Source organism: Diplotaxodon limnothrissa, linkage group LG4 (genome assembly GCF_057381915.1).
Source record: "Diplotaxodon limnothrissa isolate DT_005_m linkage group LG4, D_limnothrissa_male_GT1.1, whole genome shotgun sequence".
NCBI classification, from domain to species: domain Eukaryota; kingdom Metazoa; phylum Chordata; class Actinopteri; order Cichliformes; family Cichlidae; genus Diplotaxodon; species Diplotaxodon limnothrissa.
The window spans coordinates 2041297-2066002 of NC_140599.1; the positions used below are offsets into that span (position 1 = coordinate 2041297).

Here is a 24706-nt window from a genome sequence, read left to right on the forward strand (position 1 = left end):
ACCAGGGGACAAAAGCTCCCAGACAACATAGCCCCTGGGATCCCTGGGACACACAAACCCCTCCACCACGATATTCTCATTCTCAGAGGGGTGGAAGAAAGCAGTCTTACATATTTGTGTAATATGTGCATTGAAGGACATATCCTGGTCAAAAATGACTTCAAGGTTCCTCACAGTGTTACTGGAGGCCAATGTAATGCCATCCACAGTAAGAATCTGGTTAGATACCATATTTCTAAGATTTTCAGGGCTGAGTACAATAACCTCAGTTTGATCTGAATTTAGAAGTTATGTTATGCCTTCTAATGTTACTGTCTCAGGGAAGCATGTATAATGTAGACATTTACTAGCCGGGACCACATACTCATTTTAGGTTTGACAGCATTTCTAGTAAACAATGAGAGAAAGAAAACACGAACGAACAGCTTGTAGTGGGGGAGAAGGGGGTCATGTATAGACAAAGAAGGGGTGTGTGTGAAGGTCCTGCTCCTGAAATTCAGAAAAATGATCTCCAAGAACTAGTCCTAGCAATGAACCCTGTGGAACTCCATATCAGTTTGGATCAGTTTGGTGGTGAGGATGTCTGGTAGTAAGGTGTTGAAGGCTGAGCTGTAGTCAAAGAAGAGCATCCTCATGTAGTGCTTCCTGTTCTCCAAATGGCTCAGCGCTCTCTGAAGGGTGATGGGAACAACATACTCCATGGACTAATTTGCACAGCAAGCAAACTGGTGGGGGTCAAGGGAGGGGGTACAGTCTCTGATTTGCTGAGACACTATCCGCTCAAAACACTTTATGACTAGTCTGCATATGCACGCCTCAATTTCTTCTTTCTTATTCTTATGGATAAAGCATGAGGAAAGCGGAAGAGCGAGGAAAAGGAGATTAAACGGTGCTTCATTTCTCCTCTTCCTCTCTACTCATGTTTCATTCAGTTATCTCATGGCCTTCCACTCAGAGATCAAGGAGTGAGGGCTCAAGCAAGCATGCTGAAACTGAATGTTGACAAAGATGATGGCAAAGTCTCACTGTAGGAGATTTGTTAGCTGTAAGTGTAGTTTGTACGTCTTGTTCTGCAGTTTGTGTAAAAAGAAAGGTGATAGGACCTTTAGCTAACACAAACTGTAACACAAACTGCGATTTAAATAAGCAAAGGCTTTGCTCCATGATGGCATGTCTTCCACTTCATCACACCGCTCATCTTTCCCTCTCATTGCACTTTAGGTTTATTTGAGGCTGCTTTCCTCTTTTCTTACCCGGTGACAGTCTCCTCCTGACAGGACCTCCTGGATGAAGACTGCAGGGCCGTCAGGCCTGTTGGAACCTCCTCCAATGGTGATGCCTAGACTGCCGGATCGTGCTATTGAAATAAGTTGAATCACCCCTTCACCTGGATGACTAAGAACACAAAGACACGGATAATCAATTCTGGAAGTTAGGAAAAGGGGTCTGTGGTACACCTCAACTTACAGGACCTGCTTCTAACAGCTGGGTGGAAGACAAGAACTAAAATTGCGTCCAGTGTTACTGGCAACTCGGAGGGTTTTTATTTAGCTTGAGTCCACACCTATAGCCAATTTAGAATGAGATCAACCTAACGTATAAGCCTTTGGACAGAAACACAGGGAAATGATGCAAATAACACAATAAAGGCTGATCGCAAGATTCAAGAGTGGATAATGGCAGAAGTAGTTCCATGGTTAAGAAAAACAGCTTAACATAGTTCAGGGACTCACTCGAGGATTTAGGTGTATCATTGGCAACAGTGTACAATCAAGAGATGAATGAATGAAATACAACAAGGTGCAAACCACAGGTTACACTGGAGGCCAGATTAGACTTTGACAGAAACAAGACTTTGCTCTCGAAATGGAAAAACAATGTCTTTGGACAGATGAAACCAGGATGAACTCTGATCACAACGTTTGAAGGAGAACAGAAAGGAGAACATGTGTCCATCATGGCAGAGGCAGTTAGAGCATTGGTATACATCAGAGTCAAAGCTTTGTTGTCAAAAACCATACGTACACATCATACACAGGAATTTGAACTCAGACAGACTGAGACTGATCACAGATAAGTGCAATTCATCTGCAATGTGTCTCTTTGCAGTAGGGGCTACTCAGATCAGCTGGTTATATTCTGGGTTTATCCCTACATAAACCAGCAGCTCTGTCATGATCTGTGGAAGAGTTTTGTCATTTCTGTCTCCAGTCACAGCTTTCCTTGTGTGAATGGAGCCTAAACAATCTGGAAAAAGTCCTGCAGCTTCCCAAAACACAGATAAGATTTTCTTTTTATTTTCTTGTTTCATTATTAAGATCTTCTGACTTTAATTACATTAGCCCTGCTGACATCTTCCCTTAATGAAAAGTGGTTCACTTTCAACCACTTTGTTCATCCCAACCTAACCAACCAGAACTCATTATTTTAGCTCCAAGACTTCTTGATGGTCGGGTTGACAGTGAGCCTGTATTAAATATGAACTCTTACCTGAGGGAGCGCAGCATGGGCCCACTGTTGTTGTACATACTCTGAGAGCCTGCTGGGCTCAACAGCAAAGGACTCTGGGAGCGTGACGAGGAACCGGATGATGTGCTATCCAGGTAGCGACCTCCTTTGGATTTGAAAAACAAACAAACAAAAATTACATGAGAGAGATAACCCAGATTACAGTTATTTTAGGAAAGGGCAGTTAGCAGTCCAGACTTTCAGCTGCTCCCTTTAGCACACATCAGATCATCTGCCTCCATCTCACCCTATCCCAGCATCCTCCTCTGTCACACCGGCCCTCGGGATATCCTCCTTCACTACATGCATGAGTCTGTGAGGTCTTCCTCTTTTCCTCCTGCCTAGCAGCTTCATCTTCAGCTTCCTTTGTCCGATATATCCACTCTCCCTCCTCTGCTTGTTTCCAAAACCATCCCAAACCCCTGAACTCACTTCCACCCACTCCACCTCACTGCCTGTTGCTTTGGATGCTTGATCCCTGTATTTAAACTCACTACCTTTGCACCTTCATGGTGACCTTTCCACCCATCTCCCTCCATACTCCAGTATTCTGTCTGGCTTGTACAGACTTTCATTAGTCCAGTCTCCAGAGCATACCTCCACCTCTTAAGGCTCTCTTCCACCTGCTCTCTACTCTCAATTTTCTCTGCAAAAATCAGGATCACGTCTTAGTCAGTTTGCTCTTTTTAAATTAATTTCCATAAAAGTTGTCTCGTAGTATGTCTTCATTAAATTGCCCCATTTTGCATTTTTTCCTTTTAGAACATTATTTCTACTTGAGTCGCTCTTAATTCCTATAAATATTTAACACGAGCAAACTGGTCTCATACTACGCATATAACAAAGTGTTCCCTGTTTTTAGAACGTTATTTTTCTTCTAGTTTGTACTTGAACCCTAGCTTAAAGACCTCAGTGCAATGTTTTAGCATCAGTGAGGGCTGTTTAGATTAGCACACCAGACACCTCACAATCAAATTTCTCCTCATAAACAAGTGTTTTTACACCAAGCGAGGAGTGGTCCATGCAGCCTACAGCAGCAAAGCCAACAGCATGGACCAGCTCATCACTGCTGTTAGTGAGGATCTTTTTCTCGCTGTTCTTGTGTCTCTAGAGAGACTTTCAGGCTCTTGCAGTATATTCCTGTGAACCATCCATACTAACAATTCTTAATGCAAACCACATTATAGTGCTATCTCTCTTTATTCTGGAGCTGAAGCCTGATGTGTCAGCAGCACTGCTCACATGCTGGAGCTCTGTTTAACAGCTCTGCAGCAGCTGGCTGCCTCCTCTCCAAGTCAAACAGATGTTGGTAAATGTGCACTTGTCGTAAGGCATTTTAAGGTCGACTTACTCCTTCCTGCCTATAGGCAGAGTACTCTGACTAAAATAGAACGGTTGTTTTCTATTTTCGTTTTCAAATGTTAAAGGTCATGTTGGTCTTTGCTTTAGAAATTGGACAACAGTTTGAAGAATATCTGAAAGTATACTTTTTAAACACAAACTGATCAGGAAAATAATACCAAATAATAATAAAATAATATTTGCATAATCAATAGAGTGAGACATGACTTTCTCATGGACTTTAAGGCCATTTTCCACTGTTTCCATGGTGTGACTGCTAACCAGGCTCCCTAAGAAACGGACAGCACTGTTGAAAAGCTGCATGTTAATCCAAACCACAACCACCAAACACCATCAAGTCATTGGTTCAGGTATGTGGATGACACCAGGGTGAAAATTGAATCTCAGGACTTACCACAATTTACTAGATCACATCATCTCAGTGGACCGACACCGGCAGGTTAGCCTTCTTAGACTGCAAGATTTCCATCAGTAATGGGGGACATCTAAAAGCTGATGTGTACCGTAAACCTACACATACGGACGCTACAACACAGAGCGAACACCATCCCCACTGACACAGCAGCCAGGGAGGCAGAAGAACATCATGAAGGCCCTGAGTAAATGTGGTTATCCCAGCTGGACTTTTGTCAAAGCTGGGAAGGCTCCTAAAGAAAGCTCCAGCCGATCCAGGAGAGAAGGACAACCGCTGCCCAAGCGAAAACCTGTAGTGAGCCTGTATGTGTCAGGAGTATTGCAGCAGTTGATTTTCTCTAAAAGATGCATCTCTGTGGCTTTTAAACCCCAAAACATGCAGCAGTAAAAATCAGTCCACCCGGCACAAACAGAGTATGGTGTTCCTAGGGAGCATGGAAACAAATGGCCTTAATGAAAAAAGTCCATCAGAAAGTGACTTCTCAGTCTATTGATTATTGTTACCTAATGACTGAGCTTTCTGACAGAGACATAACAGAGAAAAGCTGTTTTGTCTCTGTCAGGAAGGCAGTTTGATCTCCTGCAAAGACTGTACCGTGTTGTCTTCATCCAAAGCAGAGGGGCAGAGAAAAACATGCTTCTCTACATGCAAACACATTATTACAGCAATACTGTGTCACGTGCATGACAAAAACACTTTGTTCTAATGCAAATGCAGCAACAGCTTTCTATTAAGAAAGAAATGAAAATGAAAGTGGAAATCACCAAGCAGAGCTAAGCAGAAACATCCCTACCTTGCTGGATCGGAGAGCTCCGTGTTGATCCAGTGCTGCCATTAGATCCATATTTCTCTAGCAGATCAGCAAATTCTCTCCTTTTCAAGAGAAACAGATGTTGAGACATGACAGGATGACTGCATGTTACATGTTAAAGCCAATGATGTTGTAATGATTTGTGTAGACCTGGACAGCTTTGCTTTGGGAAGTGATATAGGTACATATAAGCTCTTTTAAGTCATATACTCCAGGAAAATCACAACATGTCAGAAACAATTCAAATGAATGGCAGGCAATCATTCTGCTGAGTACTTTTTGCAGCCCTTCTTTATACCCAAAAACATCAGGACACTGTGTAAAACGTAAATGTAAAACAGAATGTGATTATTTTTAGGCTTCATCAATACATATTTTATCAAAACATAAACATATCATATTTCCATTGAGAGGTTTTTATATTTCATGAACAATATGAGCACATACTAAATTTGAAGGCAACAAAACAACAAAGTTAGGTCAGGGTCACGAAATGCTGGACAACTCAAAAGAAACAGCTGCAGCTAATCATGTTAACTGGTAACAGGTCAGCAGCATCATTGTGTATAGAACAATAGAACAATTTTAGAATAAGATTGCTTTAATGACACGTCACAGTTATATTAGTTAACCACAACTAAACTAAAAAACTAAAACTAGGTATGAAAAACAAAAATGAAGGCCTTCATATTTGAATACTGCAGCTATTAGAACAGCATTGCTTCTGAACTGGCCTCCCTGCAGTCCAGACCTTTCACCACCTGAGAACATTTAGAGCCTTATGAAATGAAAAAGACAAAGAGAAGAGCTGGGACTGTTGAGAATCCTCCTTAGCTCACAGACCATTATGGAAGCAGGGATGCTACACAGTAGTGATGTTCGATTCGTGAACGAATCGTTCAATACTCGAGAATCACTTTACTGACTCGTGAATCATGATTCACAAGCCCAACTGACTCACTGACTCATCCCTGTTGCTGTTAGCAAACTAATTCCATTAGTAGAAATATATCTAGCTTATAATTAAAATTGTGGGGGGAAAAACAACAGCCAGTTTCGTAACAAAAGCATTTCTGCTCTGAACTGTAAGAAAAAACCCTGAGTAGAAGCTCACATCAAGAAAATAGCTCCTCGGTTCAGAGTAGCATCGAGCTGCTAACATGCTAACAACACATTTGAGCTACTCACCCCCTCCCTTCCTGTGCTGAATCATAGAGCGAACGAATCACTCAGGACTCACTCACCCCCTCCCTCCTGGCTCACAGCTTCTTCTTCTTCATGGTTGGCAACCAATGTTAAGGGGCATTACCGCCCCCTGGCTCACAGCTCAGTGGACATTTAGATGAGAAAATATATATTTGATACACTTAAGGAAAATACTAATAAAATACAAATAAACAAAATAAATGTTTATTAAGCAATTCTGTGTCTCTGCATGTGCGTGCGTCTGCGCGTGTGTCTCTGCATGTGCGTGTGTCTCTGCATGTGCGTGCGTCTGCGCGTGTGTCTGCGTGTGCGTGTATCTCTGCATGTGCGTGTATCTCTGCATGTGCGTGCGTCTGCGCGTGTGTCTGCATGTGCGTGTATCTCTGCATGTGCGTGTATCTCTGCATGTACGTGTGTCTCTGCATGTACGTGTGTCTCTGCATGTACGTGTATCTCTACATGTGTGTGCGTCTGTGCGTGTGTCTCTGCATGTACGTGTGTCTCTGCATGTACGTGTATCTCTGCATGTGCGTGCGTCTGCGCGTGTCTCTGCATGTACGTGTGTCACTGCATGTGCGTGTATCTCTGCATGTGCGTGTGTCTCTGCATGTACGTGTATCTCTGCATGTGTGTGCGTCTGTGCGTGTGTCTCTGCATGTACGTGTATCTCTGCATGTACGTGTATCTCTGCATGTGCGTGTATCTCTGCATGTACGTGTGTCTCTGCATGTACGTGTGTCTCTGCATGTACGTGTGTCTGCGCGTGTCTCTGCATGTACGTGTGTCATTGCATGTGCGTGTATCTCTGCATGTGCGTGTGTCTCTGCATGTACGTGTATCTCTGCATGTGTGTGCGTCTGTGCGTGTGTCTCTGCATGTACGTGTGTCTCTGCATGTGCGTGTATCTCTGCATGTGCGTGTGTCTGCGTGTGCGTCTGCGCGTGTGTCTCTGCATGTACGTGTGTCTCTGCATGTACGTGTATCTCTGCATGTACGTGTGTCTCTGCATGTACGTGTATCTCTGCATGTGCGTGCGTCTGCACGTGTGTCTCTGCATGTACGTGTATCTCTGCATGTGCGTGCGTCTGCACGTGTGTCTCTGCATGTACGTGTGTCTCTGCATGTACGTGTGTCTGCGTGTGCGTGTATCTCTGCATGTACGTGTGTCTCTGCATGTGCGTGCGTCTGCGCGTGTCTCTGCATGTACGTGTGTCACTGCATGTGCGTGTATCTCTGCATGTGCGTGTGTCTCTGCATGTACGTGTATCTCTACATGTGTGTGCGTCTGTGCGTGTGTCTCTGCATGTACGTGTATCTCTGCATGTACGTGTATCTCTGCATGTGCGTGTATCTCTGCATGTACGTGTGTCTCTGCATGTACGTGTGTCTCTGCATGTACGTGTGTCTCTGCATGTGTGTGCGTCTGCACGTGTGTCTCTGCATGTACGTGTGTCTCTGCATGTACGTGTGTCTCTGCATGTGCGTGTGTCTCTGCATGTACGTGTGTCTCTGCATGTGCGTGTATCTCTGCATGTGCGTGTGTCTGCGTGTGCGTCTGCGCGTGTGTCTCTGCATGTACGTGTGTCTCTGCATGTACGTGTATCTCTGCATGTACGTGTGTCTCTGCATGTACGTGTATCTCTGCATGTGCGTGCGTCTGCACGTGTGTCTCTGCATGTACGTGTATCTCTGCATGTGCGTGCGTCTGCACGTGTGTCTCTGCATGTACGTGTGTCTCTGCATGTACGTGTGTCTGCGTGTGCGTGTATCTCTGCATGTACGTGTGTCTCTGCATGTGCGTGCGTCTGCGCGTGTCTCTGCATGTACGTGTGTCAGTGCATGTGCGTGTATCTCTGCATGTGCGTGTGTCTCTGCATGTACGTGTATCTCTACATGTGTGTGCGTCTGTGCGTGTGTCTCTGCATGTACGTGTATCTCTGCATGTACGTGTATCTCTGCATGTGCGTGTATCTCTGCATGTACGTGTGTCTCTGCATGTACGTGTGTCTCTGCATGTACGTGTGTCTCTGCATGTGTGTGCGTCTGCACGTGTGTCTCTGCATGTACGTGTGTCTCTGCATGTACGTGTGTCTCTGCATGTGCGTGTGTCTCTGCATGTACGTGTGTCTCTGCATGTACGTGTATCTCTGCATGTGTGTGCGTCTGTGCGTGTGTCTCTGCATGTACGTGTGTCTCTGCATGTACGTGTGTCTCTGCATGTGCGTGTGTCTGCGCGTGTCTCTGCATGTACGTGTGTCACTGCATGTGCGTGTATCTCTGCATGTGTGTGCGTCTGTGCGTGTGTCTCTGCATGTACGTGTGTCTCTGCATGTACGTGTGTCTCTGCATGTGCGTGTATCTCTGCATGTGCGTGCGTCTGCGTGTGCGTCTGCGCGTGTGTCTCTGCATGTACGTGTATCTCTGCATGTGTGTGCGTCTGTGCGTGTGTCTCTGCATGTACGTGTGTCTCTGCATGTACGTGTGTCTCTGCATGTGCGTGCGTCTGCGCGTGTCTCTGCATGTACGTGTGTCACTGCATGTGCGTGTATCTCTGCATGTACGTGTGTCTCTGCATGTACGTGTATCTCTGCATGTGTGTGCGTCTGTGCGTGTGTCTCTGCATGTACGTGTGTCTCTGCATGTGCGTGTGTCTCTGCATGTACGTGTGTCTCTGCATGTACGTGTATCTCTGCATGTGTGTGCGTCTGTGCGTGTGTCTCTGCATGTACGTGTGTCTCTGCATGTACGTGTGTCTCTGCATGTACGTGTGTCTCTGCATGTGCGTGTGTCTGCGCGTGTCTCTGCATGTACGTGTGTCACTGCATGTGCGTGTATCTCTGCATGTGTGTGCGTCTGTGCGTGTGTCTCTGCATGTACGTGTGTCTCTGCATGTACATGTGTCTCTGCATGTGCGTGTATCTCTGCATGTGCGTGCGTCTGCGTGTGCGTCTGCGCGTGTGTCTCTGCATGTACGTGTATCTCTGCATGTGTGTGCGTCTGTGCGTGTGTCTCTGCATGTACGTGTGTCTCTGCATGTACGTGTGTCTCTGCATGTGCGTGCGTCTGCGCGTGTCTCTGCATGTACGTGTGTCACTGCATGTGCGTGTATCTCTGCATGTACGTGTGTCTCTGCATGTACGTGTATCTCTGCATGTGTGTGCGTCTGTGCGTGTGTCTCTGCATGTACGTGTATCTCTGCATGTACGTGTGTCTCTGCATGTGCGTGTATCTCTGCATGTGCGTGCGTCTGCGTGTGCGTCTGTGCGCGTGTCTCTGCATGTACGTGTGTCACTGCATGTGCGTGTATCTCTGCATGTGCGTGTGTCTCTGCATGTACGTGTATCTCTGCATGTGTGTGCGTCTGTGCGTGTGTCTCTGCATGTACGTGTATCTCTGCATGTACGTGTGTCTCTGCATGTGCGTGTATCTCTGCATGTGCGTGCGTCTGCGTGTGCGTCTGTGCGTGTGTCTCTGCATGTACGTGTGTCTCTGCATGTACGTGTATCTCTGCATGTGCGTGCGTCTGCACGTGTGTCTCTGCATGTACGTGTGTCTGCGTGTGCGTGTATCTCTGCATGTGCGTGTGTCTCTGCATGTACGTGTATCTCTGCATGTGTGTGCATCTGTGCGTGTGTCTCTGCATGTACGTGTGTCTCTGCATGTACGTGTATCTCTGCATGTGTGTGCGTCTGCACGTGTGTCTCTGCATGTACGCGTGTCTCTGCATGTACGTGTATCTCTGCATGTGTGTGCGTCTGCACGTGTGTCTCTGCATGTACGTGTGTCTCTGCATGTGCGTGTGTCTCTGCATGTACGTGTGTCTCTGCATGTGTGTGCGTCTGCACGTGTGTCTCTGCATGTACGTGTGTCTCTGCATGTACGTGTGTCTCTGCATGTGTGTGTGTCTCTGCATGTACGTGTGTCTCTGCATGTACGTGTATCTCTGCATGTGTGTGCGTCTGTGCGTGTGTCTCTGCATGTACGTGTGTCTCTGCATGTACGTGTGTCTCTGCATGTGCGTGTGTCTCTGCATGTACGTGTGTCTCTGCATGTACGTGTATCTCTGCATGTGTGTGCGTCTGTGCGTGTGTCTCTGCATGTACGTGTGTCTCTGCATGTACGTGTGTCTCTGCATGTACGTGTGTCTCTGCATGTGCGTGTGTCTCTGCATGTACGTGTATCTCTGCATGTGTGTGCGTCTGTGCGTGTGTCTCTGCATGTACGTGTATCTCTGCATGTACGTGTGTCTCTGCATGTGCGTGTATCTCTGCATGTGCGTGCGTCTGCGTGTGCGTCTGTGCGTGTGTCTCTGCATGTACGTGTGTCTCTGCATGTACGTGTATCTCTGCATGTGCGTGCGTCTGCACGTGTGTCTCTGCATGTACGTGTGTCTGCGTGTGCGTGTATCTCTGCATGTGCGTGTGTCTCTGCATGTACGTGTATCTCTGCATGTGTGTGCATCTGTGCGTGTGTCTCTGCATGTACGTGTGTCTCTGCATGTACGTGTATCTCTGCATGTGTGTGCGTCTGCACGTGTGTCTCTGCATGTACGCGTGTCTCTGCATGTACGTGTATCTCTGCATGTGTGTGCGTCTGCACGTGTGTCTCTGCATGTACGTGTGTCTCTGCATGTGCGTGTGTCTCTGCATGTACGTGTGTCTCTGCATGTGTGTGCGTCTGCACGTGTGTCTCTGCATGTACGTGTGTCTCTGCATGTACGTGTGTCTCTGCATGTGTGTGTGTCTCTGCATGTACGTGTGTCTCTGCATGTACGTGTATCTCTGCATGTGTGTGCGTCTGTGCGTGTGTCTCTGCATGTACGTGTGTCTCTGCATGTACGTGTGTCTCTGCATGTGCGTGTGTCTCTGCATGTACGTGTGTCTCTGCATGTACGTGTATCTCTGCATGTGTGTGCGTCTGTGCGTGTGTCTCTGCATGTACGTGTGTCTCTGCATGTACGTGTGTCTCTGCGTGTTTTGTGTGAGTGCGTGCGTGCGTCTTTGTGAGAGAGAGACATATTTAGGCTCAGTCACCTTCAGCTGGCTGTTGTTGTGATCTCAGAGTCATGGATTGAACTGAACTTTGGGTTAGTTTGTGTTGCCGTCTGTTCTCTTTCACTAAAACATGAAAACGTGTTTACAGAATGCTTCTCACAAAGCACAATGCTGCAGATGAAAAGGCTTAACTTATCAATAAGTGTTTTTCCTTTTAACTGTAATTTGCTGACGGTAAGCAAACAGCACATGCTGGGACACTTCTGGGTTGTATTTGTGTCGGGGTGGGGGTGTAGACAGATATAAAGATAGAGACGAATAATCCCGACTCCCAGTCCCCAGCACTACTGCTGTCTGCCCGCCAGCTCCTCTGGGCTGCAGGGTAGTTAAAGCACACAGTGCAGATTAACATACAATGCTCATCATCCAAAGCATCGTCTCCGTTAAGCTCTCCCCCTCCCCGACTCTGCTGTCACATCCTCTGCGCAGAACACAAAGAGATGGAGAAGGGAGGATAGAGTGGCTCAGGCAACCTCACTGCTGACACAGCTTGGCCTCAGAGAAATAGGTACTACACTACACACAACATTGTAATTCTACATATCCACCCTGTATATGAGGACTCTGCCAGTGATGACTTCAGTCTGGCATGTATCTTCTCCAACAGCCGAGGTATAAATCCCAACTGTCACGCTGTCTTCACTGAACACGCAGAATATTGCATTTTTAAGTAAAGCTCATGGCTGACACTAGTGTGCAAAGTCTCGCTGTTTAAATATGCAAATCCTCTACTACCTTTGTCACGGATCACGTTGTGTGCAGTGGATTTGAAGGGAAGACAAGGCCAATGCTGACAGCTGGCACTGACCTTGTTTTCACTCAGACTGGCCATAGTCAGATTAGAAAGCTGGTTCAACACTAATACTACCAGCCAGGAGTAATGCTAGTATGGTACTGTCAGCACAGTTCAGGCATCATGTGTTCCACTCATTTTGAGCTTGTTATTCACGAGTTGTTTGAGTGGAGCTGGTGTGTTAAACAAAAGGAATAAAAATGGATCCATCTTTTTTGGTGCTAGTTTGCTTTGCACATGTACCCCCCCCCCCCCCCCCCCCCAAAACAAAAACAAACAGGCCAGAAAACACTGCTGTTCAGGCTGCAACTGGAACACCCACAATTTCTTTTAGTTCAATGTCATCAAAAACTGTTTTTAGTCCATTAGATCTGACCCAAATTGAGCCCAAGACGAATGCCTTTTTTGGACATGTATCCCTAATGTAACCATAACTCTGTGACAACACTGGCAGATGCCTCAATAGTGAGACATGAAACCCACTCAAAGAAAGTTGTTCGTTGCTTCTACACCTAAAATTCATTTGGTGTCATTTGGTAGTGGTTGAGTTTGCTTCAAGATGCTGTGTGATTTCACTGATTTCTATAACGGATTCAATTCTGATTCACAAGGTCTCAATTTAATTCAATTTTCAGTCAGAAAGATTATAATTCTGATCATTTATCAGCACATATCCATATTTTATATCTATGTATAAAAAGAAAGCTGACACTGTGAGACTTTATCAAAGGTGTGAGCATCACAGCGGACGACATCCATCCATCCACCCATCCATCTTTTTCCGGTTTATCCGGGGACGGTCGCAGGGGCAGCAGCCTAAGCAGAGAAGCCCAGACCTCCCTCTCCCCAGCCACCTCCTCCAGCTCGTCCAGGGGAACACCAAGGCGTTCCCAGGCCAGCCGAGAGATTAAAATCTCTCCAGCGTGTCCTGGGTCTGTCCTGGGGCCTCCTCCCGGTGGGACATGCCCGGAACACCTCACCCAGGAGGCACCCAGGAAGCATCCTTGTCAGATGCGCCTTGAGGCGACTTTTGTTGTGATTTGGCGCTATATAAATAAAATTGAATTGAAATTGAGATGCCCGAACCACCTCAACTGGCTCCTTTCGATGTGGAGGAGCAGCAGCTCTACTCTGAGCCCCTCCCGGATGGCTGAACTTCTCACCAACCACCCACCCAGGCCACAGCGGATGCCTTTGTGTCAAAGTAACTGATCAGACGAGATCGGGCGATCTCAGGGTGCTATGGCTGTGATCTCAGAAGCTAAGCAGCGTTGGGAGAGAAACATGAAGGCGACTTTCCTGGCCTGGCTTTTTTTTAGCAGATAACCTTAAAAATATTCTGCAGTAGAACAAAAACTGAAGAAAAGCATGAACCAACATTTGAACATCACCTGATGCTGCTGAAGTGAAGCAGAGCAAAGTTACAGAGGTTTGATTAGAGACACAGCTAAGAGAGTTGCAACTTGGCATCATTTGTAAAAGTTTATATTTTTTTGGTATTGAACAGCAGAAATGAGACTTTCTTGTCAAAGGTCATTTAAAAAACAAAAAAAACAAAACAGCGGGCGACAACACTGCACACAACAGTAGACTGGTGCAGAATGCAGAAAACAGATTTTTGATGGTAAACTAGTCTTGAAGTACAGAGAGAGCTGTGCAGGAAGTGTGATTTCATTGTGGTGGAAGCAAAACAGTAAGAGAGAATTCATGATGATGGTTTTCAAACGTGAAGCGTAGTTTGATCTTCTTTTGCTGTTGGTTCAGTGAATTTTAGTCGGAGAGTAACGAAACCTGCTGTTAAAGTGAATTGTTAAATGTTGTCATTTTTATGCTTACCATCTCTACATTGTTTCAACTCTGTGATGAAAGGAATTCCTTTGTCCCCCTCCCCAGCCTCTCGAGGTCCCTTCACAAGCACATCCTTGTGAAGGGTTGTTTGATGTTTGGTAAGCTTCCTGCCCTTTTTATGGCTTCACTGTGTGAAGGAATTGAACCATATATTGGGTGTGGGGGAGATTGCCATTTTATGACTAAGGATGTTGTTAGAAACAGTTGGAAGTAGGAACACTGCGGAGGTAAGGAAGGAACACTGCCAGAGGTAAGTGACGGAAGTGACCGGAAAAGGTAAGCGACCCATGTTGTAGGTGACATCAGACGCCGGAGATTTGGCGGAAAAAAAGCGAATGGTAGCGTAAAATTTAATAAAGTTTCTTTAAGCTTCAGTATTACCAAATAAACTAACCAATTGTCATATAACTAACAACATCTGTCCTATCATCTCTAAACCCTGGAGGACAACGGGGAGAGTTTAGACGCTCTCCAAGATTACATCGACCGGTGCTTCCAAGATTTAGTAATGAAGAAGGCCCAGAGTGCATCTTCTCCGGCCAAAATTGAGACGCCGTCATCGAAGAGATGTCGCCCGGCAGACTCCCCCAGCATAACATCGCCTGCTGGCAAAGACATTGCAGACATCCTGGAGTCAACGCTACGGGAGTCGGTCAAATCTCTCACCAATAACGTGACCCAGTTAAACATAGAAAATAAAAAAATAAAAGAGTCCGTTATCGACCTACAAGTCCGTAGCATGCGAGACAACCTTGTGTTTTCTGGTATTCCAGAATCTGCCGGAGAGGACGGGGAAGCAACGGTGAAAAGCTTCATTAAAACCCACCTGAAGCTGCCAGAGGACACTGTAAAGAACATTGCCTTCGAAAGAGTGCATCGCTTGGGGGCCGTGAGGTGGGAGACCACGTCCAATTGTGGCCAAATTCGGCCAATTCAAACAGAAGGAACAGGTGAAGAGTCGCGGCGGAGCTGAAAGGAACGGACTTCAGCGTGAACGACCAGTTCCCCAAAGAGATCCTGGAACGACGCAAGGTCCTGTTCCCAGTTCGACGTAGCTTCATCCAGAGAGGCTCCCGCGCTGTCATCGCCGTGGACCGGCTCGCCGTGGGCCGGCTCTACGTGGACGGACAGCTCTACCGCGACCCCGGCACCACTCCGTGGTTATATTGACTGCACTCCAGATAAGAACCCGCTACACTCTTTTCTTATTCATTCACACTCTCTCCTTTAACATGGGTTTAACCTAGTAATATCAGTATGATGTCATAGCAGATATAACATCGTCACCCTCCATCATTGCTTTAATTGGAATGTTTCCGTTTCTTTTCTTTTTTTTGTTAACGCTCACCATTCTCGTGTTTTTTTTCCTTTCTCTTTTCTTTCACTGCTGTGATCACCTACTTCCCCACTCACCTACAAACAACACCCTCTATTTCTGCATATTCACACACCACGATCACGCAAACACATGCGCTCAACGGCAGCACATTTACACCAGCCTCACAGCGCACACAGACTTATAGGACACACACGCAAGCCACGCTTGTTCATATTAGTGAATATTCACACACATAGTCAGACTTATGGAGCCTTTCACCACACATTTTTCTTTCTCTTTCTATTTACAAACAAGGGATGTTTCCACATTCTCTCCACCTGTCTAAACGAAACACCCAGCGTACACACACAATTATGGGAACACTAAGGTTTGTCACATGGAATGTAAATGGAGCTGGCAACAGAGGAAAGAGGTTAAAGATATTTTACCAGCTTAAAAAACTACAGGCAGATGTTGTTTTATTAGAAGAAACTCACAGACCTGTCACAGGTTTAAACGAACTTAAAACACCTGAGTTTCCTAACGTGTTTGCAGCCTGTTATAATTCTAGACAACGGGGAGTAGCAATTTTAATACATAAAAATGTTAATTTTACAGTACTCGATACAGTTATAGATCCAGAGGGCAGAATCCTTATTATTAAATTATCAATATTTAACAAAAAGCTATGTATTGTAAGTATATATGGTCCAAATGTTGATGAACCCTCATTCTTTCACGGTTTTTTCAGTGCACTCTCTGAACACTTAGATGGCACACTTGTTCTTGGAGGCGACCTCAACCTTGGACTAAATGAAGACATGGATAGGCTCACTACAGCAGTAACTCAGCACAATTGGCAATCCACAAATATAATCAAACAGTATATGAGCGACTTTGGTCTTTGCGATGCATGGCGCTCCCTTCACCCCACCAGTAAGGAATATTCTTTCTTCTCACATGTCCATCACTCTTACTCTCGTCTGGATTATTTTTTGGTCAGCAGCTCACTACTGTGTGACATCTCAGACACTGAGATTCACCCTATAGCTGTCAGCGATCATGCTCCTGTATCTTTAACACTAATACATAAGAAGAACGCTACACCAAGTAAAAACTGAAGATTCAATACATTGCTGCTCAAAGATGAAGACTTTATCAAATATTTTAAAAAAGAGTGGACTTCATATTTAGACTTTAATGACACTCCCGAAACATCAGCTTCTGTTCTATGGGAGGCAGGGAAAGCTGTGATGAGAGGTAAAATAATTTCTTTCTCATCACACAAAAAGAAAGAAGAAAACAAAAATATTCAGGAACTAGAAAAAAACATCAAATCCTTAGAAGAAACCTACGAGTGCGACCAAGAATAAAGAAATAATGAACAAAATACGCAAAACAAAACTAGAATTAAATTAAATTATTAATAAAAAACACAATTCCTAGTACAAAGACTTCGCTTGCAGAATTTTGAACACAGTAACAAATCAGGTCGATTGCTAGATAACCAGTTAAAAATAAATAAAGAAAAAAACTATATTGGGTGTTCAAGATTTATCAGGAAACACAATATATGACCCTGGAAGAATAAACAACATTTTTAGGGATTTCTATGAAACTCTATATTCACCACAAATAAACCCATCTAAAAATGAAATTGATCAGTTTTTTGACAACGTAATTCTTCCAAAATTACTAGACAGTCAAGCAATGGCACTGGATTCGCCACTGACATCGGGTGAACTCCAGGAAGCCCTGATAAGTATGCCCAATAATAAGGCTCCAGGTCCAGACGGCTTTCCTGCAGAATTCTACAAAGAATTCTGGACAATTCTGGCACCAGTATTCCACGGAATGTTGCAGGAAATCAAGGAAAATCGCAGACTACCACCAAATATGAATTCTGCCAACATTAGTCTCCTGATAAAACCAGGCAAAGACCCTTTATTTCCCTCAAGCTATCGTCCAATATCCCTTATAAATGTAGACCTCAAAATAATCTGCAAAGCTCTCTCAAAAAGATTAGAGAAAATAAACCCCCTCTTAATTCATCCTGACCAAACTGGTTTCATAAAAGGTAGGCACTCATCAACAAACGCATGTAGATTACTTAATTTAATAGACTACTCATACAGTAAAAACATTGAAACCACAATATTATCTCTAGACGCAGAAAAAGCATTTGACAGAGTTAACTGGAAATTTTTATTTGCAACTTTAAACAAATTTGGTTTTGGAACCTCTTTCATTAACTGGTTAAAAATATTATATAATTCCCCAACAGCTTGTGTCAGAACAAATGACCAGACATCCTCCAGCTTCTGTCTCCTGAGGGCCACCAGGCAGGGATGCCCACTCTCCCCTTCACTGTTTGCAATTTTTATTGAACCACTAGCAGCAGCAATTAGACGGAATTCAGTAATTAAGGGCATAAAATGCAAGAACGTGGAACATAAAATCAGCCTTTATGCGGATGATGTGTTGCTTTTTCCCCAAAACTCACAAACCAACCTTTCTGAGGTAATTACTCTAATAAACTGGTTTTCAGGTGTTTCAGATTATTCACTTAACTGGTCAAAATCTACAGTTCTTCCAATTAACTGCTCCTTCCATAATTCTTCTTCTGCCCCACTACAATCTGGAAATATTAAATATTTAGGTATTAATGTTTCTCCTAAGCTTTCAGACTTAACTAAATTAAACCACATCACACTTCTAAAGAAAGTAGAAGGCGATCTGACTAGATGGAAATCTTTACCCATATCACTCATGGGAAGGGTCGCCACTATAAAAATGATGAACTTGCCAAAAATAAATTACTTATTTTTAATGATCCCTAACAAACCATCACAAGATTGGTTCAGATCTCTGGATTCGTATATTTCTAAATTCCTTTGGAAAGATAAACCCCCGCGTATCATCTTAAAAACACTTCAAAGAACCAAGGATAAAGGAGGATTAGACTACCTTATTTTCAACAATATTTCTTAGCCAACAGGCTTCAGTTCATCTCAGGATGGTTAAAACGTACCTTCTTAGATGAGCCCTGGCTAGATGTTGAACAGGCACTATGCAATGATCTAGAGATCTCAGACCTACCATTTATCAGCTCAAACATCAAAAGACATGAATGGTTCAAAAGCATCAACATCAGTTCTTCTCTGACAGCATGGTGGGAGTTTCTAAAAATAACGGAGTCTTCATTAATCCCATGCAAACGTACACCTATCTGGAATAACCAGATAGGCGCCATCACCTAGCGGGGGTGGGGGGTCATTGTTTGGTCCCGCCTTCACCATTGTGGTTGATGTGGAGGTAGGGACGGGCTTAGGGCGTCTGGAGAATCCCTAGGGACGTTATCCCTGGAGGGCTTAACCCAGGGGTTGTGGTCATAACCTGGTTAGTGGCTCTGGTTGCTCTTAGAGGGTGTTCTCCTTGTGGCTGCGTGCAGCAGGGCTGGGGAGGGTCTGTGCTGGTGGACGTAGGTTACTGGCCTGGTAGCCTGGCTGCCCCTGAGTAAATCCGGGGCAGGCGTGGGGGCTTGGGGTTCGGGGGTGCTTCGCCTCCGTGCTGGGGCTCTGGCTGGGCCTTGGGGGCTTAGGTCCCTGTTGGTGTGTCACCGAGGTTGTGGGCGGGTGGGTGCACGGGGGCTCAGCCTTGGCGCAGGGGGCCTCTGGCGCATCTGCCTAACTGGGGGGCTCTTTAACTGACAGGGAGTTTGTTCCATCCTTGCAGGAGTCCACTCTGCAGGTGGGGGAGAGTATAGGAGAGGTGGGGAATAAACTTAACCTGGGTGTCTACTGTCTTGTGCAGTCTGGGAGATGATTAAATGTTAGGGTGGGTACAGTTTCCTCTGTGGTGGGGTCAGGTGGGCTGCCCCGGGTCCTGTGGGGTTGGGTGATCCTGCTGCCGTAGGCCCAGATCTTGATGGGCGTGGGCTCCCTTGCCTTGGTGGGTGCCGAAGGACGGGGGTGCCTATTGGGGTCAGCGGGGGAGCTGGCCCCAGGGAGGGGCATCTTGCTCCTCCTTTCTTTTCCTCCCCATCCCAGGCTGCCTCCCTCTTCCCGCTCCAACGCACCCACCCACTCTAGTAGGGCCTTGGGGTGCGGGTGTGTCACCAGGGTGCAGGGGAGGCATCCCCCCCCCCCCCCCCCCGTCCCCTTCTGGCAACCTGTGCCTCAATTTTATTCCACAACTCAGACATCCACATTACTCACAGTCTCATAACACATACATATAGGGCCTTGAGGGTGGGCACGTTAACGGCGTCCAGTGGACGGTCTGTGTATTCAACCCCACCTCTGGCGCCGGTGCCCACCTCTCAATTTTAAATCCATGTAGACATTGAGGGTTCTCGGGAGGGGCCGTGCTAACACCTGCTGCTCTCTGGCAGCAGCACCATGCTCTCCCGTGTTTTAAATCCACCTTGAGCGAGAGGGGGGAGGTATGGGGTCTTCACACACCCCTGTTCTCTGCTGGCCATCTGGGCGGGGGGGGGGGGGGGGGGGCTGGGAGAAGGTGTTGGCCGTCCGATTGGGATCTGGGATGCAGGGCCTCCCTGCTGCTGTGGAGCCTGGGGCGGTCTGCTTGCCTTCACCCCGGGGGAAAGGGTAACATCTCCTGGGTCTAGGTGCCGTTTCCCCCTCCAGGGGTGAGGGTACCTGGACCTGGGGTATAGAGTTTGTTTGGGGAGTGTGATTGTGTGTACAGTGTCCATGTATGTCTATCCCTACGTTGAGTGAATGCTGAGTATTTGTATATGTGTGCATGAGGGTGGTAATGCATGTTTGTGTCTGTGTGTGCCGGTTTGTCTGTGTCTATATGTCAGGTCGGGTCTTAGACTCCACCTCTCTGGGAACTTCCAGGCCCTCCAAGGCCTATCTCCCCTCACCAAACTCCCTGCCGGTAACTGATGCCCTCAGGGGTCGGTACGTTGGTGGTTCTTGGTGTCCGGGGCTGGGCGCTCAGGTATGTACCAGCTCACTCCCGGTGACTACTTGGTGGGGCCTGGTGCCTGTTGGTCGGTCAGGCCTCTTCCTGGGGCAAAGGGGGCCCTCGGGCCTCCGGGTCTGCGGCTCGGTTCACTCTGGCACAGCTGGCTGCCGGCAGAGCCGGCGGGCACGCCACTGCAGCCCCCTCTGGCTTCTGCTCCGTGGCTACTGGGTGACCCCTCATCTGGGGCTCTCCTCAGCTCTTCCCAGGAGGGTGGCACAGATGCCCCTCCGGTGGTCCCCCTTGGGCTCTCGCACTCTGGGGCCTCTGGATGTCTGGAGGCTGGATTGCCTCCATGCCTGCTTCATGCCCTGGGGGACGGGGCTATGGCTCTCTACATCCTCTAGCACAGTGGTTCCCAAACTTTTTTTTGCTGGGCCCCCCTTTGTTTTACAAGAAAAATGTTCGCGCCCCCCCCCCCCGCGTGCAAGCACACGCACGCGCACATCCTCCAACCACACACAACCATATTTTGCTCCATTGCGGTTTATTTCACACCTCAAACATTTAGTAAACAATTAAGCAAATACAAGTAATCTGCAATAAATTACAGGTAGTAAGAAAATAAACTACTAACTCTTTTACGCTACGTCCACACCTACATGGGTATTTTTGAAAACGCAGCTGTTTCGTCCACATAAACGACGTTTCGAATCACCGAAAACTGAGATTTTTTTTAAAACTCCCTTTTTGCATTTACGTGTGGACGAGGAATACAGAGTCTGCTCTAGCAGACCATTACATGGGGAAACCTTTTGAATACAAGCGCGCTGATCCACACAAGTGTGCACACGGGTGTTCACTGTTCATAGACATAAACTACACCTCTATCAACAACATTCAGTATTTAGTATTTACTGCTGTTTACACTTAGCTAGATTAACGTGATGGTGTTGTGTTTAGTATGTTGCTCTGTTTTTTTTTGCTTGTTTTCTCTTCTTCTCTTTTTAAGTGCCCTTTTTCACTAAAAAAAAGAATAAAATAAAAACGTGGATAAAAACTTCATCCTTAATAAAAAAGAAAAAAAAAGAAAGAAACAGTTGGAAGTCACTCACACAGAGAGACACACATTCTCACACACTCACTCAAATACACACACACACACACACACACACACACACACACACACACACACAGTGCCTTGTCTTAGAACCATTTGGGGGTTTTAGGTGGGAGGTGCTTGTGTTGTATTGTAACTGTCATGCCAATAAAAGGCAGCAAGAGGAGGCCGTTGTTGGGGTCAGTCTACGGTAGGATTCAGAGAGCTTTCTGAGACACCGGCCGGGGCCTCCCTTGCTAGCAAGTAAAAGATGTTCGTCTTGTTTTTGTCGTTAACGAGAATACGTTTCTAAACTAGCGGGGCTTGTGGAAACACAGACCCAACACCTGCAGCATCAGAATCTGTGAGTAGAACGGGGGGGCTCCACGCTCTGTGTTTACATTTTTGAAGGGAACTTGTTTACCTGCTCTCATTTACTGTTTTAGCTGTTTGGTGATTGTTGAAACAGTTTTGTGAGCTTTAACCTGAGATTCTGGCATTTCTGGTAAAATACATAAATATTTAAAAATCGATTCAGGATTTAATGAATGCATTATTCAAAATGAAATCAGGGAAATTGATTTTTTAAACCCACCCCTAGTGACACCCGGGGCGATCGTGGCTCAAGAGTTGGGAGTTCGCCTTGTAATCGGAAGGTTGCCGGTTCGAGCCCCGGCTCGGACAGTCTCTGTCGTTGTGTCCTTGGGCAAGACACTTCACCCATTGCCTACTGGTGGTGGTCAGAGGGCCCGGTGGCGCCAGTGTCCGGCAGCCTTGCCTCTGTCAGTGCGCCCCAGGGTGGCTGTGGCTACAATGTAGCTGCCATCACCAGTGTGTGAATGGGTGGATGACCGGATGTGTAAAGTGCTTTGGGGTCCTTAGGGACTAGTAAAGCGCTATATAAATACAGGCCATTTTACCATTTACCACCCCTGTCCACAAAGTGGATTTTTTGTTTGTTGACAGTATAAAAAAGGGATTCTTGATGGACCAGATACATCGGCCTGTGGCTGCATCACTAATCCAGCCACAAACCACAGGCACTTGCTCTGCATTGCCAGCACTACAGAAACGAAACTTTGTGGCTTAAGGAAGGATTTAATAATCAACTCTCAAACCTGCTGGGAGTTTGATTCCCTTTAAACAGTTGTACAGGTGCAAGTTCATGGTCTTTCTGTAGGCATCATGAAATGCATCCAAATACTCCACTGCTCGACTAGACAGCAAGGCCTGAGAACTGATCATTTAATAGCCTGGCTCCCTCACATCACTCACAGAACCTTTGGGCCCTCTACAAAAGCAGGACCTACAGTAAACCAAGACAGTACTCCTTTTTGAACAGCATTCAGGGGGCATTACTGCTGTTAAGGGCAAAAAAAATGATTTTGACTACCACACACAAGCTCATTTTTATAGTCTGCAGAGAAACAGTGGCATTAACACACAGGACTGTAGACAGACTTCTGCTTACTTTGCTTCCTCATCTCTGGCTACAAGAAGTCGCATGTGATTGGTTGCAGAGGCTGCTCTCAAGATATCCACAGCTCTGTGAAACACATGCAAACACATTTACACAGATTGTCTTCCAGCATCACTACTGTTAACATGAGAGCAGTGACTTTAGCAGATTACCTTTCACTTGTGACACCTACTAGGCTGTCCCCATTCACTTCCAAGATCTGGTCCCCTGGCATCAGGTTTCCTGTGAAAGGTTAAACACAGATTACATGCAAGTGCAGAGGGGAGCTGTCAGCTGGACAGCAGTGGTTCATTTTGGATGTTTCTTTCTTTCGGGTTGACCCCAAAACGTGTTATACAGCGGGGCAAAAAAGTATTTAGTCAGCCACCGATTGTGTAAGTTCCCCCACTTAAAATGATGACAGAGGTCAGTAATTTGCACCAGAGGTACACTTCAACTGTGAGAGACAGAATGTGAAAAAAAAATCCATGAATCCACATGGTAGGATTTGTAAAGAATTTATTCGTAAATCAGGGTGGAAAATAAGTATTTGGTCAATAACAAAAATACAACTCAATACTTTGTAACATAACCTTTGTTGGCAATAACAGAGGTCAAACGTTTACTATAGGTCTTTACCAGGTTTGCACACACAGTAGCTGGTATTTTGGCCCATTCCTCCATGCAGATCTTCTCGAGAGCAGTGATGTTTTGGGGCTGTCGCCGAGCAACACGGACTTTCAACTCCCGCCACAGATTTTCTATGGGGTTGAGGTCTGGAGACTGGCTAGGCCACTCCAGGACTTTCAAATGCTTCTTACGGAGCCACTCCTTTGTTGCCCGGGCGGTGTGTTTTGGATCATTGTCATGTTGGAAGACCCAGCCTCGTTTCATCTTCAAAGTTCTCACTGATGGAAGGAGGTTTTGGCTCAAAATCTCACGATACATGGCCCCATTCATTCTGTCCTTAACACGGATCAGTCGTCCTGTCCCCTTGGCAGAAAAACAGCCCCATAGCATGATGTTTCCACCCCCGTGCTTCACAGTAGGTATGGTGTTCTTGGGATGCAACTCAGTATTCTTCTTCCTCCAAACACGACGAGTTGAGTCTACACCAAAAAGTTCTACTTTGGTTTCATCTGACCACATGACATTCTCCCAATCCTCTGCTGTATCATCCATGTGCTCTCTGGCAAACTTCAGACGGGCCTGGACATGCACTGGCTTCAGCAGCGGAACACGTCTGGCACTGCGGGATTTGATTCCCTGCCGTTGTAGTGTGTTACTGATGGTGACCTTTGTTACTTTGGTCCCAGCTCTCTGCAGGTCATTCACCAGGTCCCCCCGTGTGGTTCTGGGATCTTTGCTCACCGTTCTCATGATCATTTTGACCCCACGGGATGAGATCTTGCGTGGAGCCCCAGATCGAGGGAGATTATCAGTGGTCTTGTATGTCTTCCATTTTCTGATGATTGCTCCCACAGTTGATTTTTTCACACCAAGCTGCTTGCCTATTGTAGATTCACTCTTCCCAGTCTGGTGCAGGTCTACAATACTTTTCCTGGTGTCCTTCGAAAGCTCTTTGGTCTTGGCCATGGCGGAGTTTGGAGTCTGACTGTTTGAGGCTGTGGACAGGTGTCTTTTATACAGATGATGAGTTCAAACAGGTGCCATTCATACAGGTAACGAGTGGGGGACAGAAAAGCTTCTTACAGAAGACGTTACAGGTCTGTGAGAGCCAGAGATTTTCCATGTTTGAGGTGACCAAATACTTATTTTCCACCCTGATTTATGAATAAATTCTTTACAAATCCTACCATGTGGATTCATGGATTTTTTTTTCACATTCTGCCTCTCACAGTTGAAGTGTACCTCTGGTGCAAATTACTGACCTCTGTCAT

General features: G+C 46.1%; 1 protein-coding gene across 2 annotated transcripts in view; it reads right to left on the reverse strand.

Annotated features, from left to right (window-relative positions):
• The window catches only part of LOC146632995 (syntaxin-binding protein 4), an 81406-nt gene that overhangs the window by 22145 nt on the left and 34555 nt on the right, over positions 1-24706 (reverse strand). For both annotated transcript variants that reach the window (XM_085351932.1, XM_085351931.1), the window contains exons 4-8: positions 22979-23048; positions 22818-22892; positions 5079-5158; positions 2491-2614; positions 1254-1395 (exon numbers count right to left, since the gene is read on the reverse strand). In XM_085351932.1, the coding sequence (XP_085208058.1) occupies positions 1254-1395; positions 2491-2614; positions 5079-5158; positions 22818-22892; positions 22979-23048 (491 nt within the window). The remainder of the gene's footprint in view (positions 1-1253; positions 1396-2490; positions 2615-5078; positions 5159-22817; positions 22893-22978; positions 23049-24706) is intronic.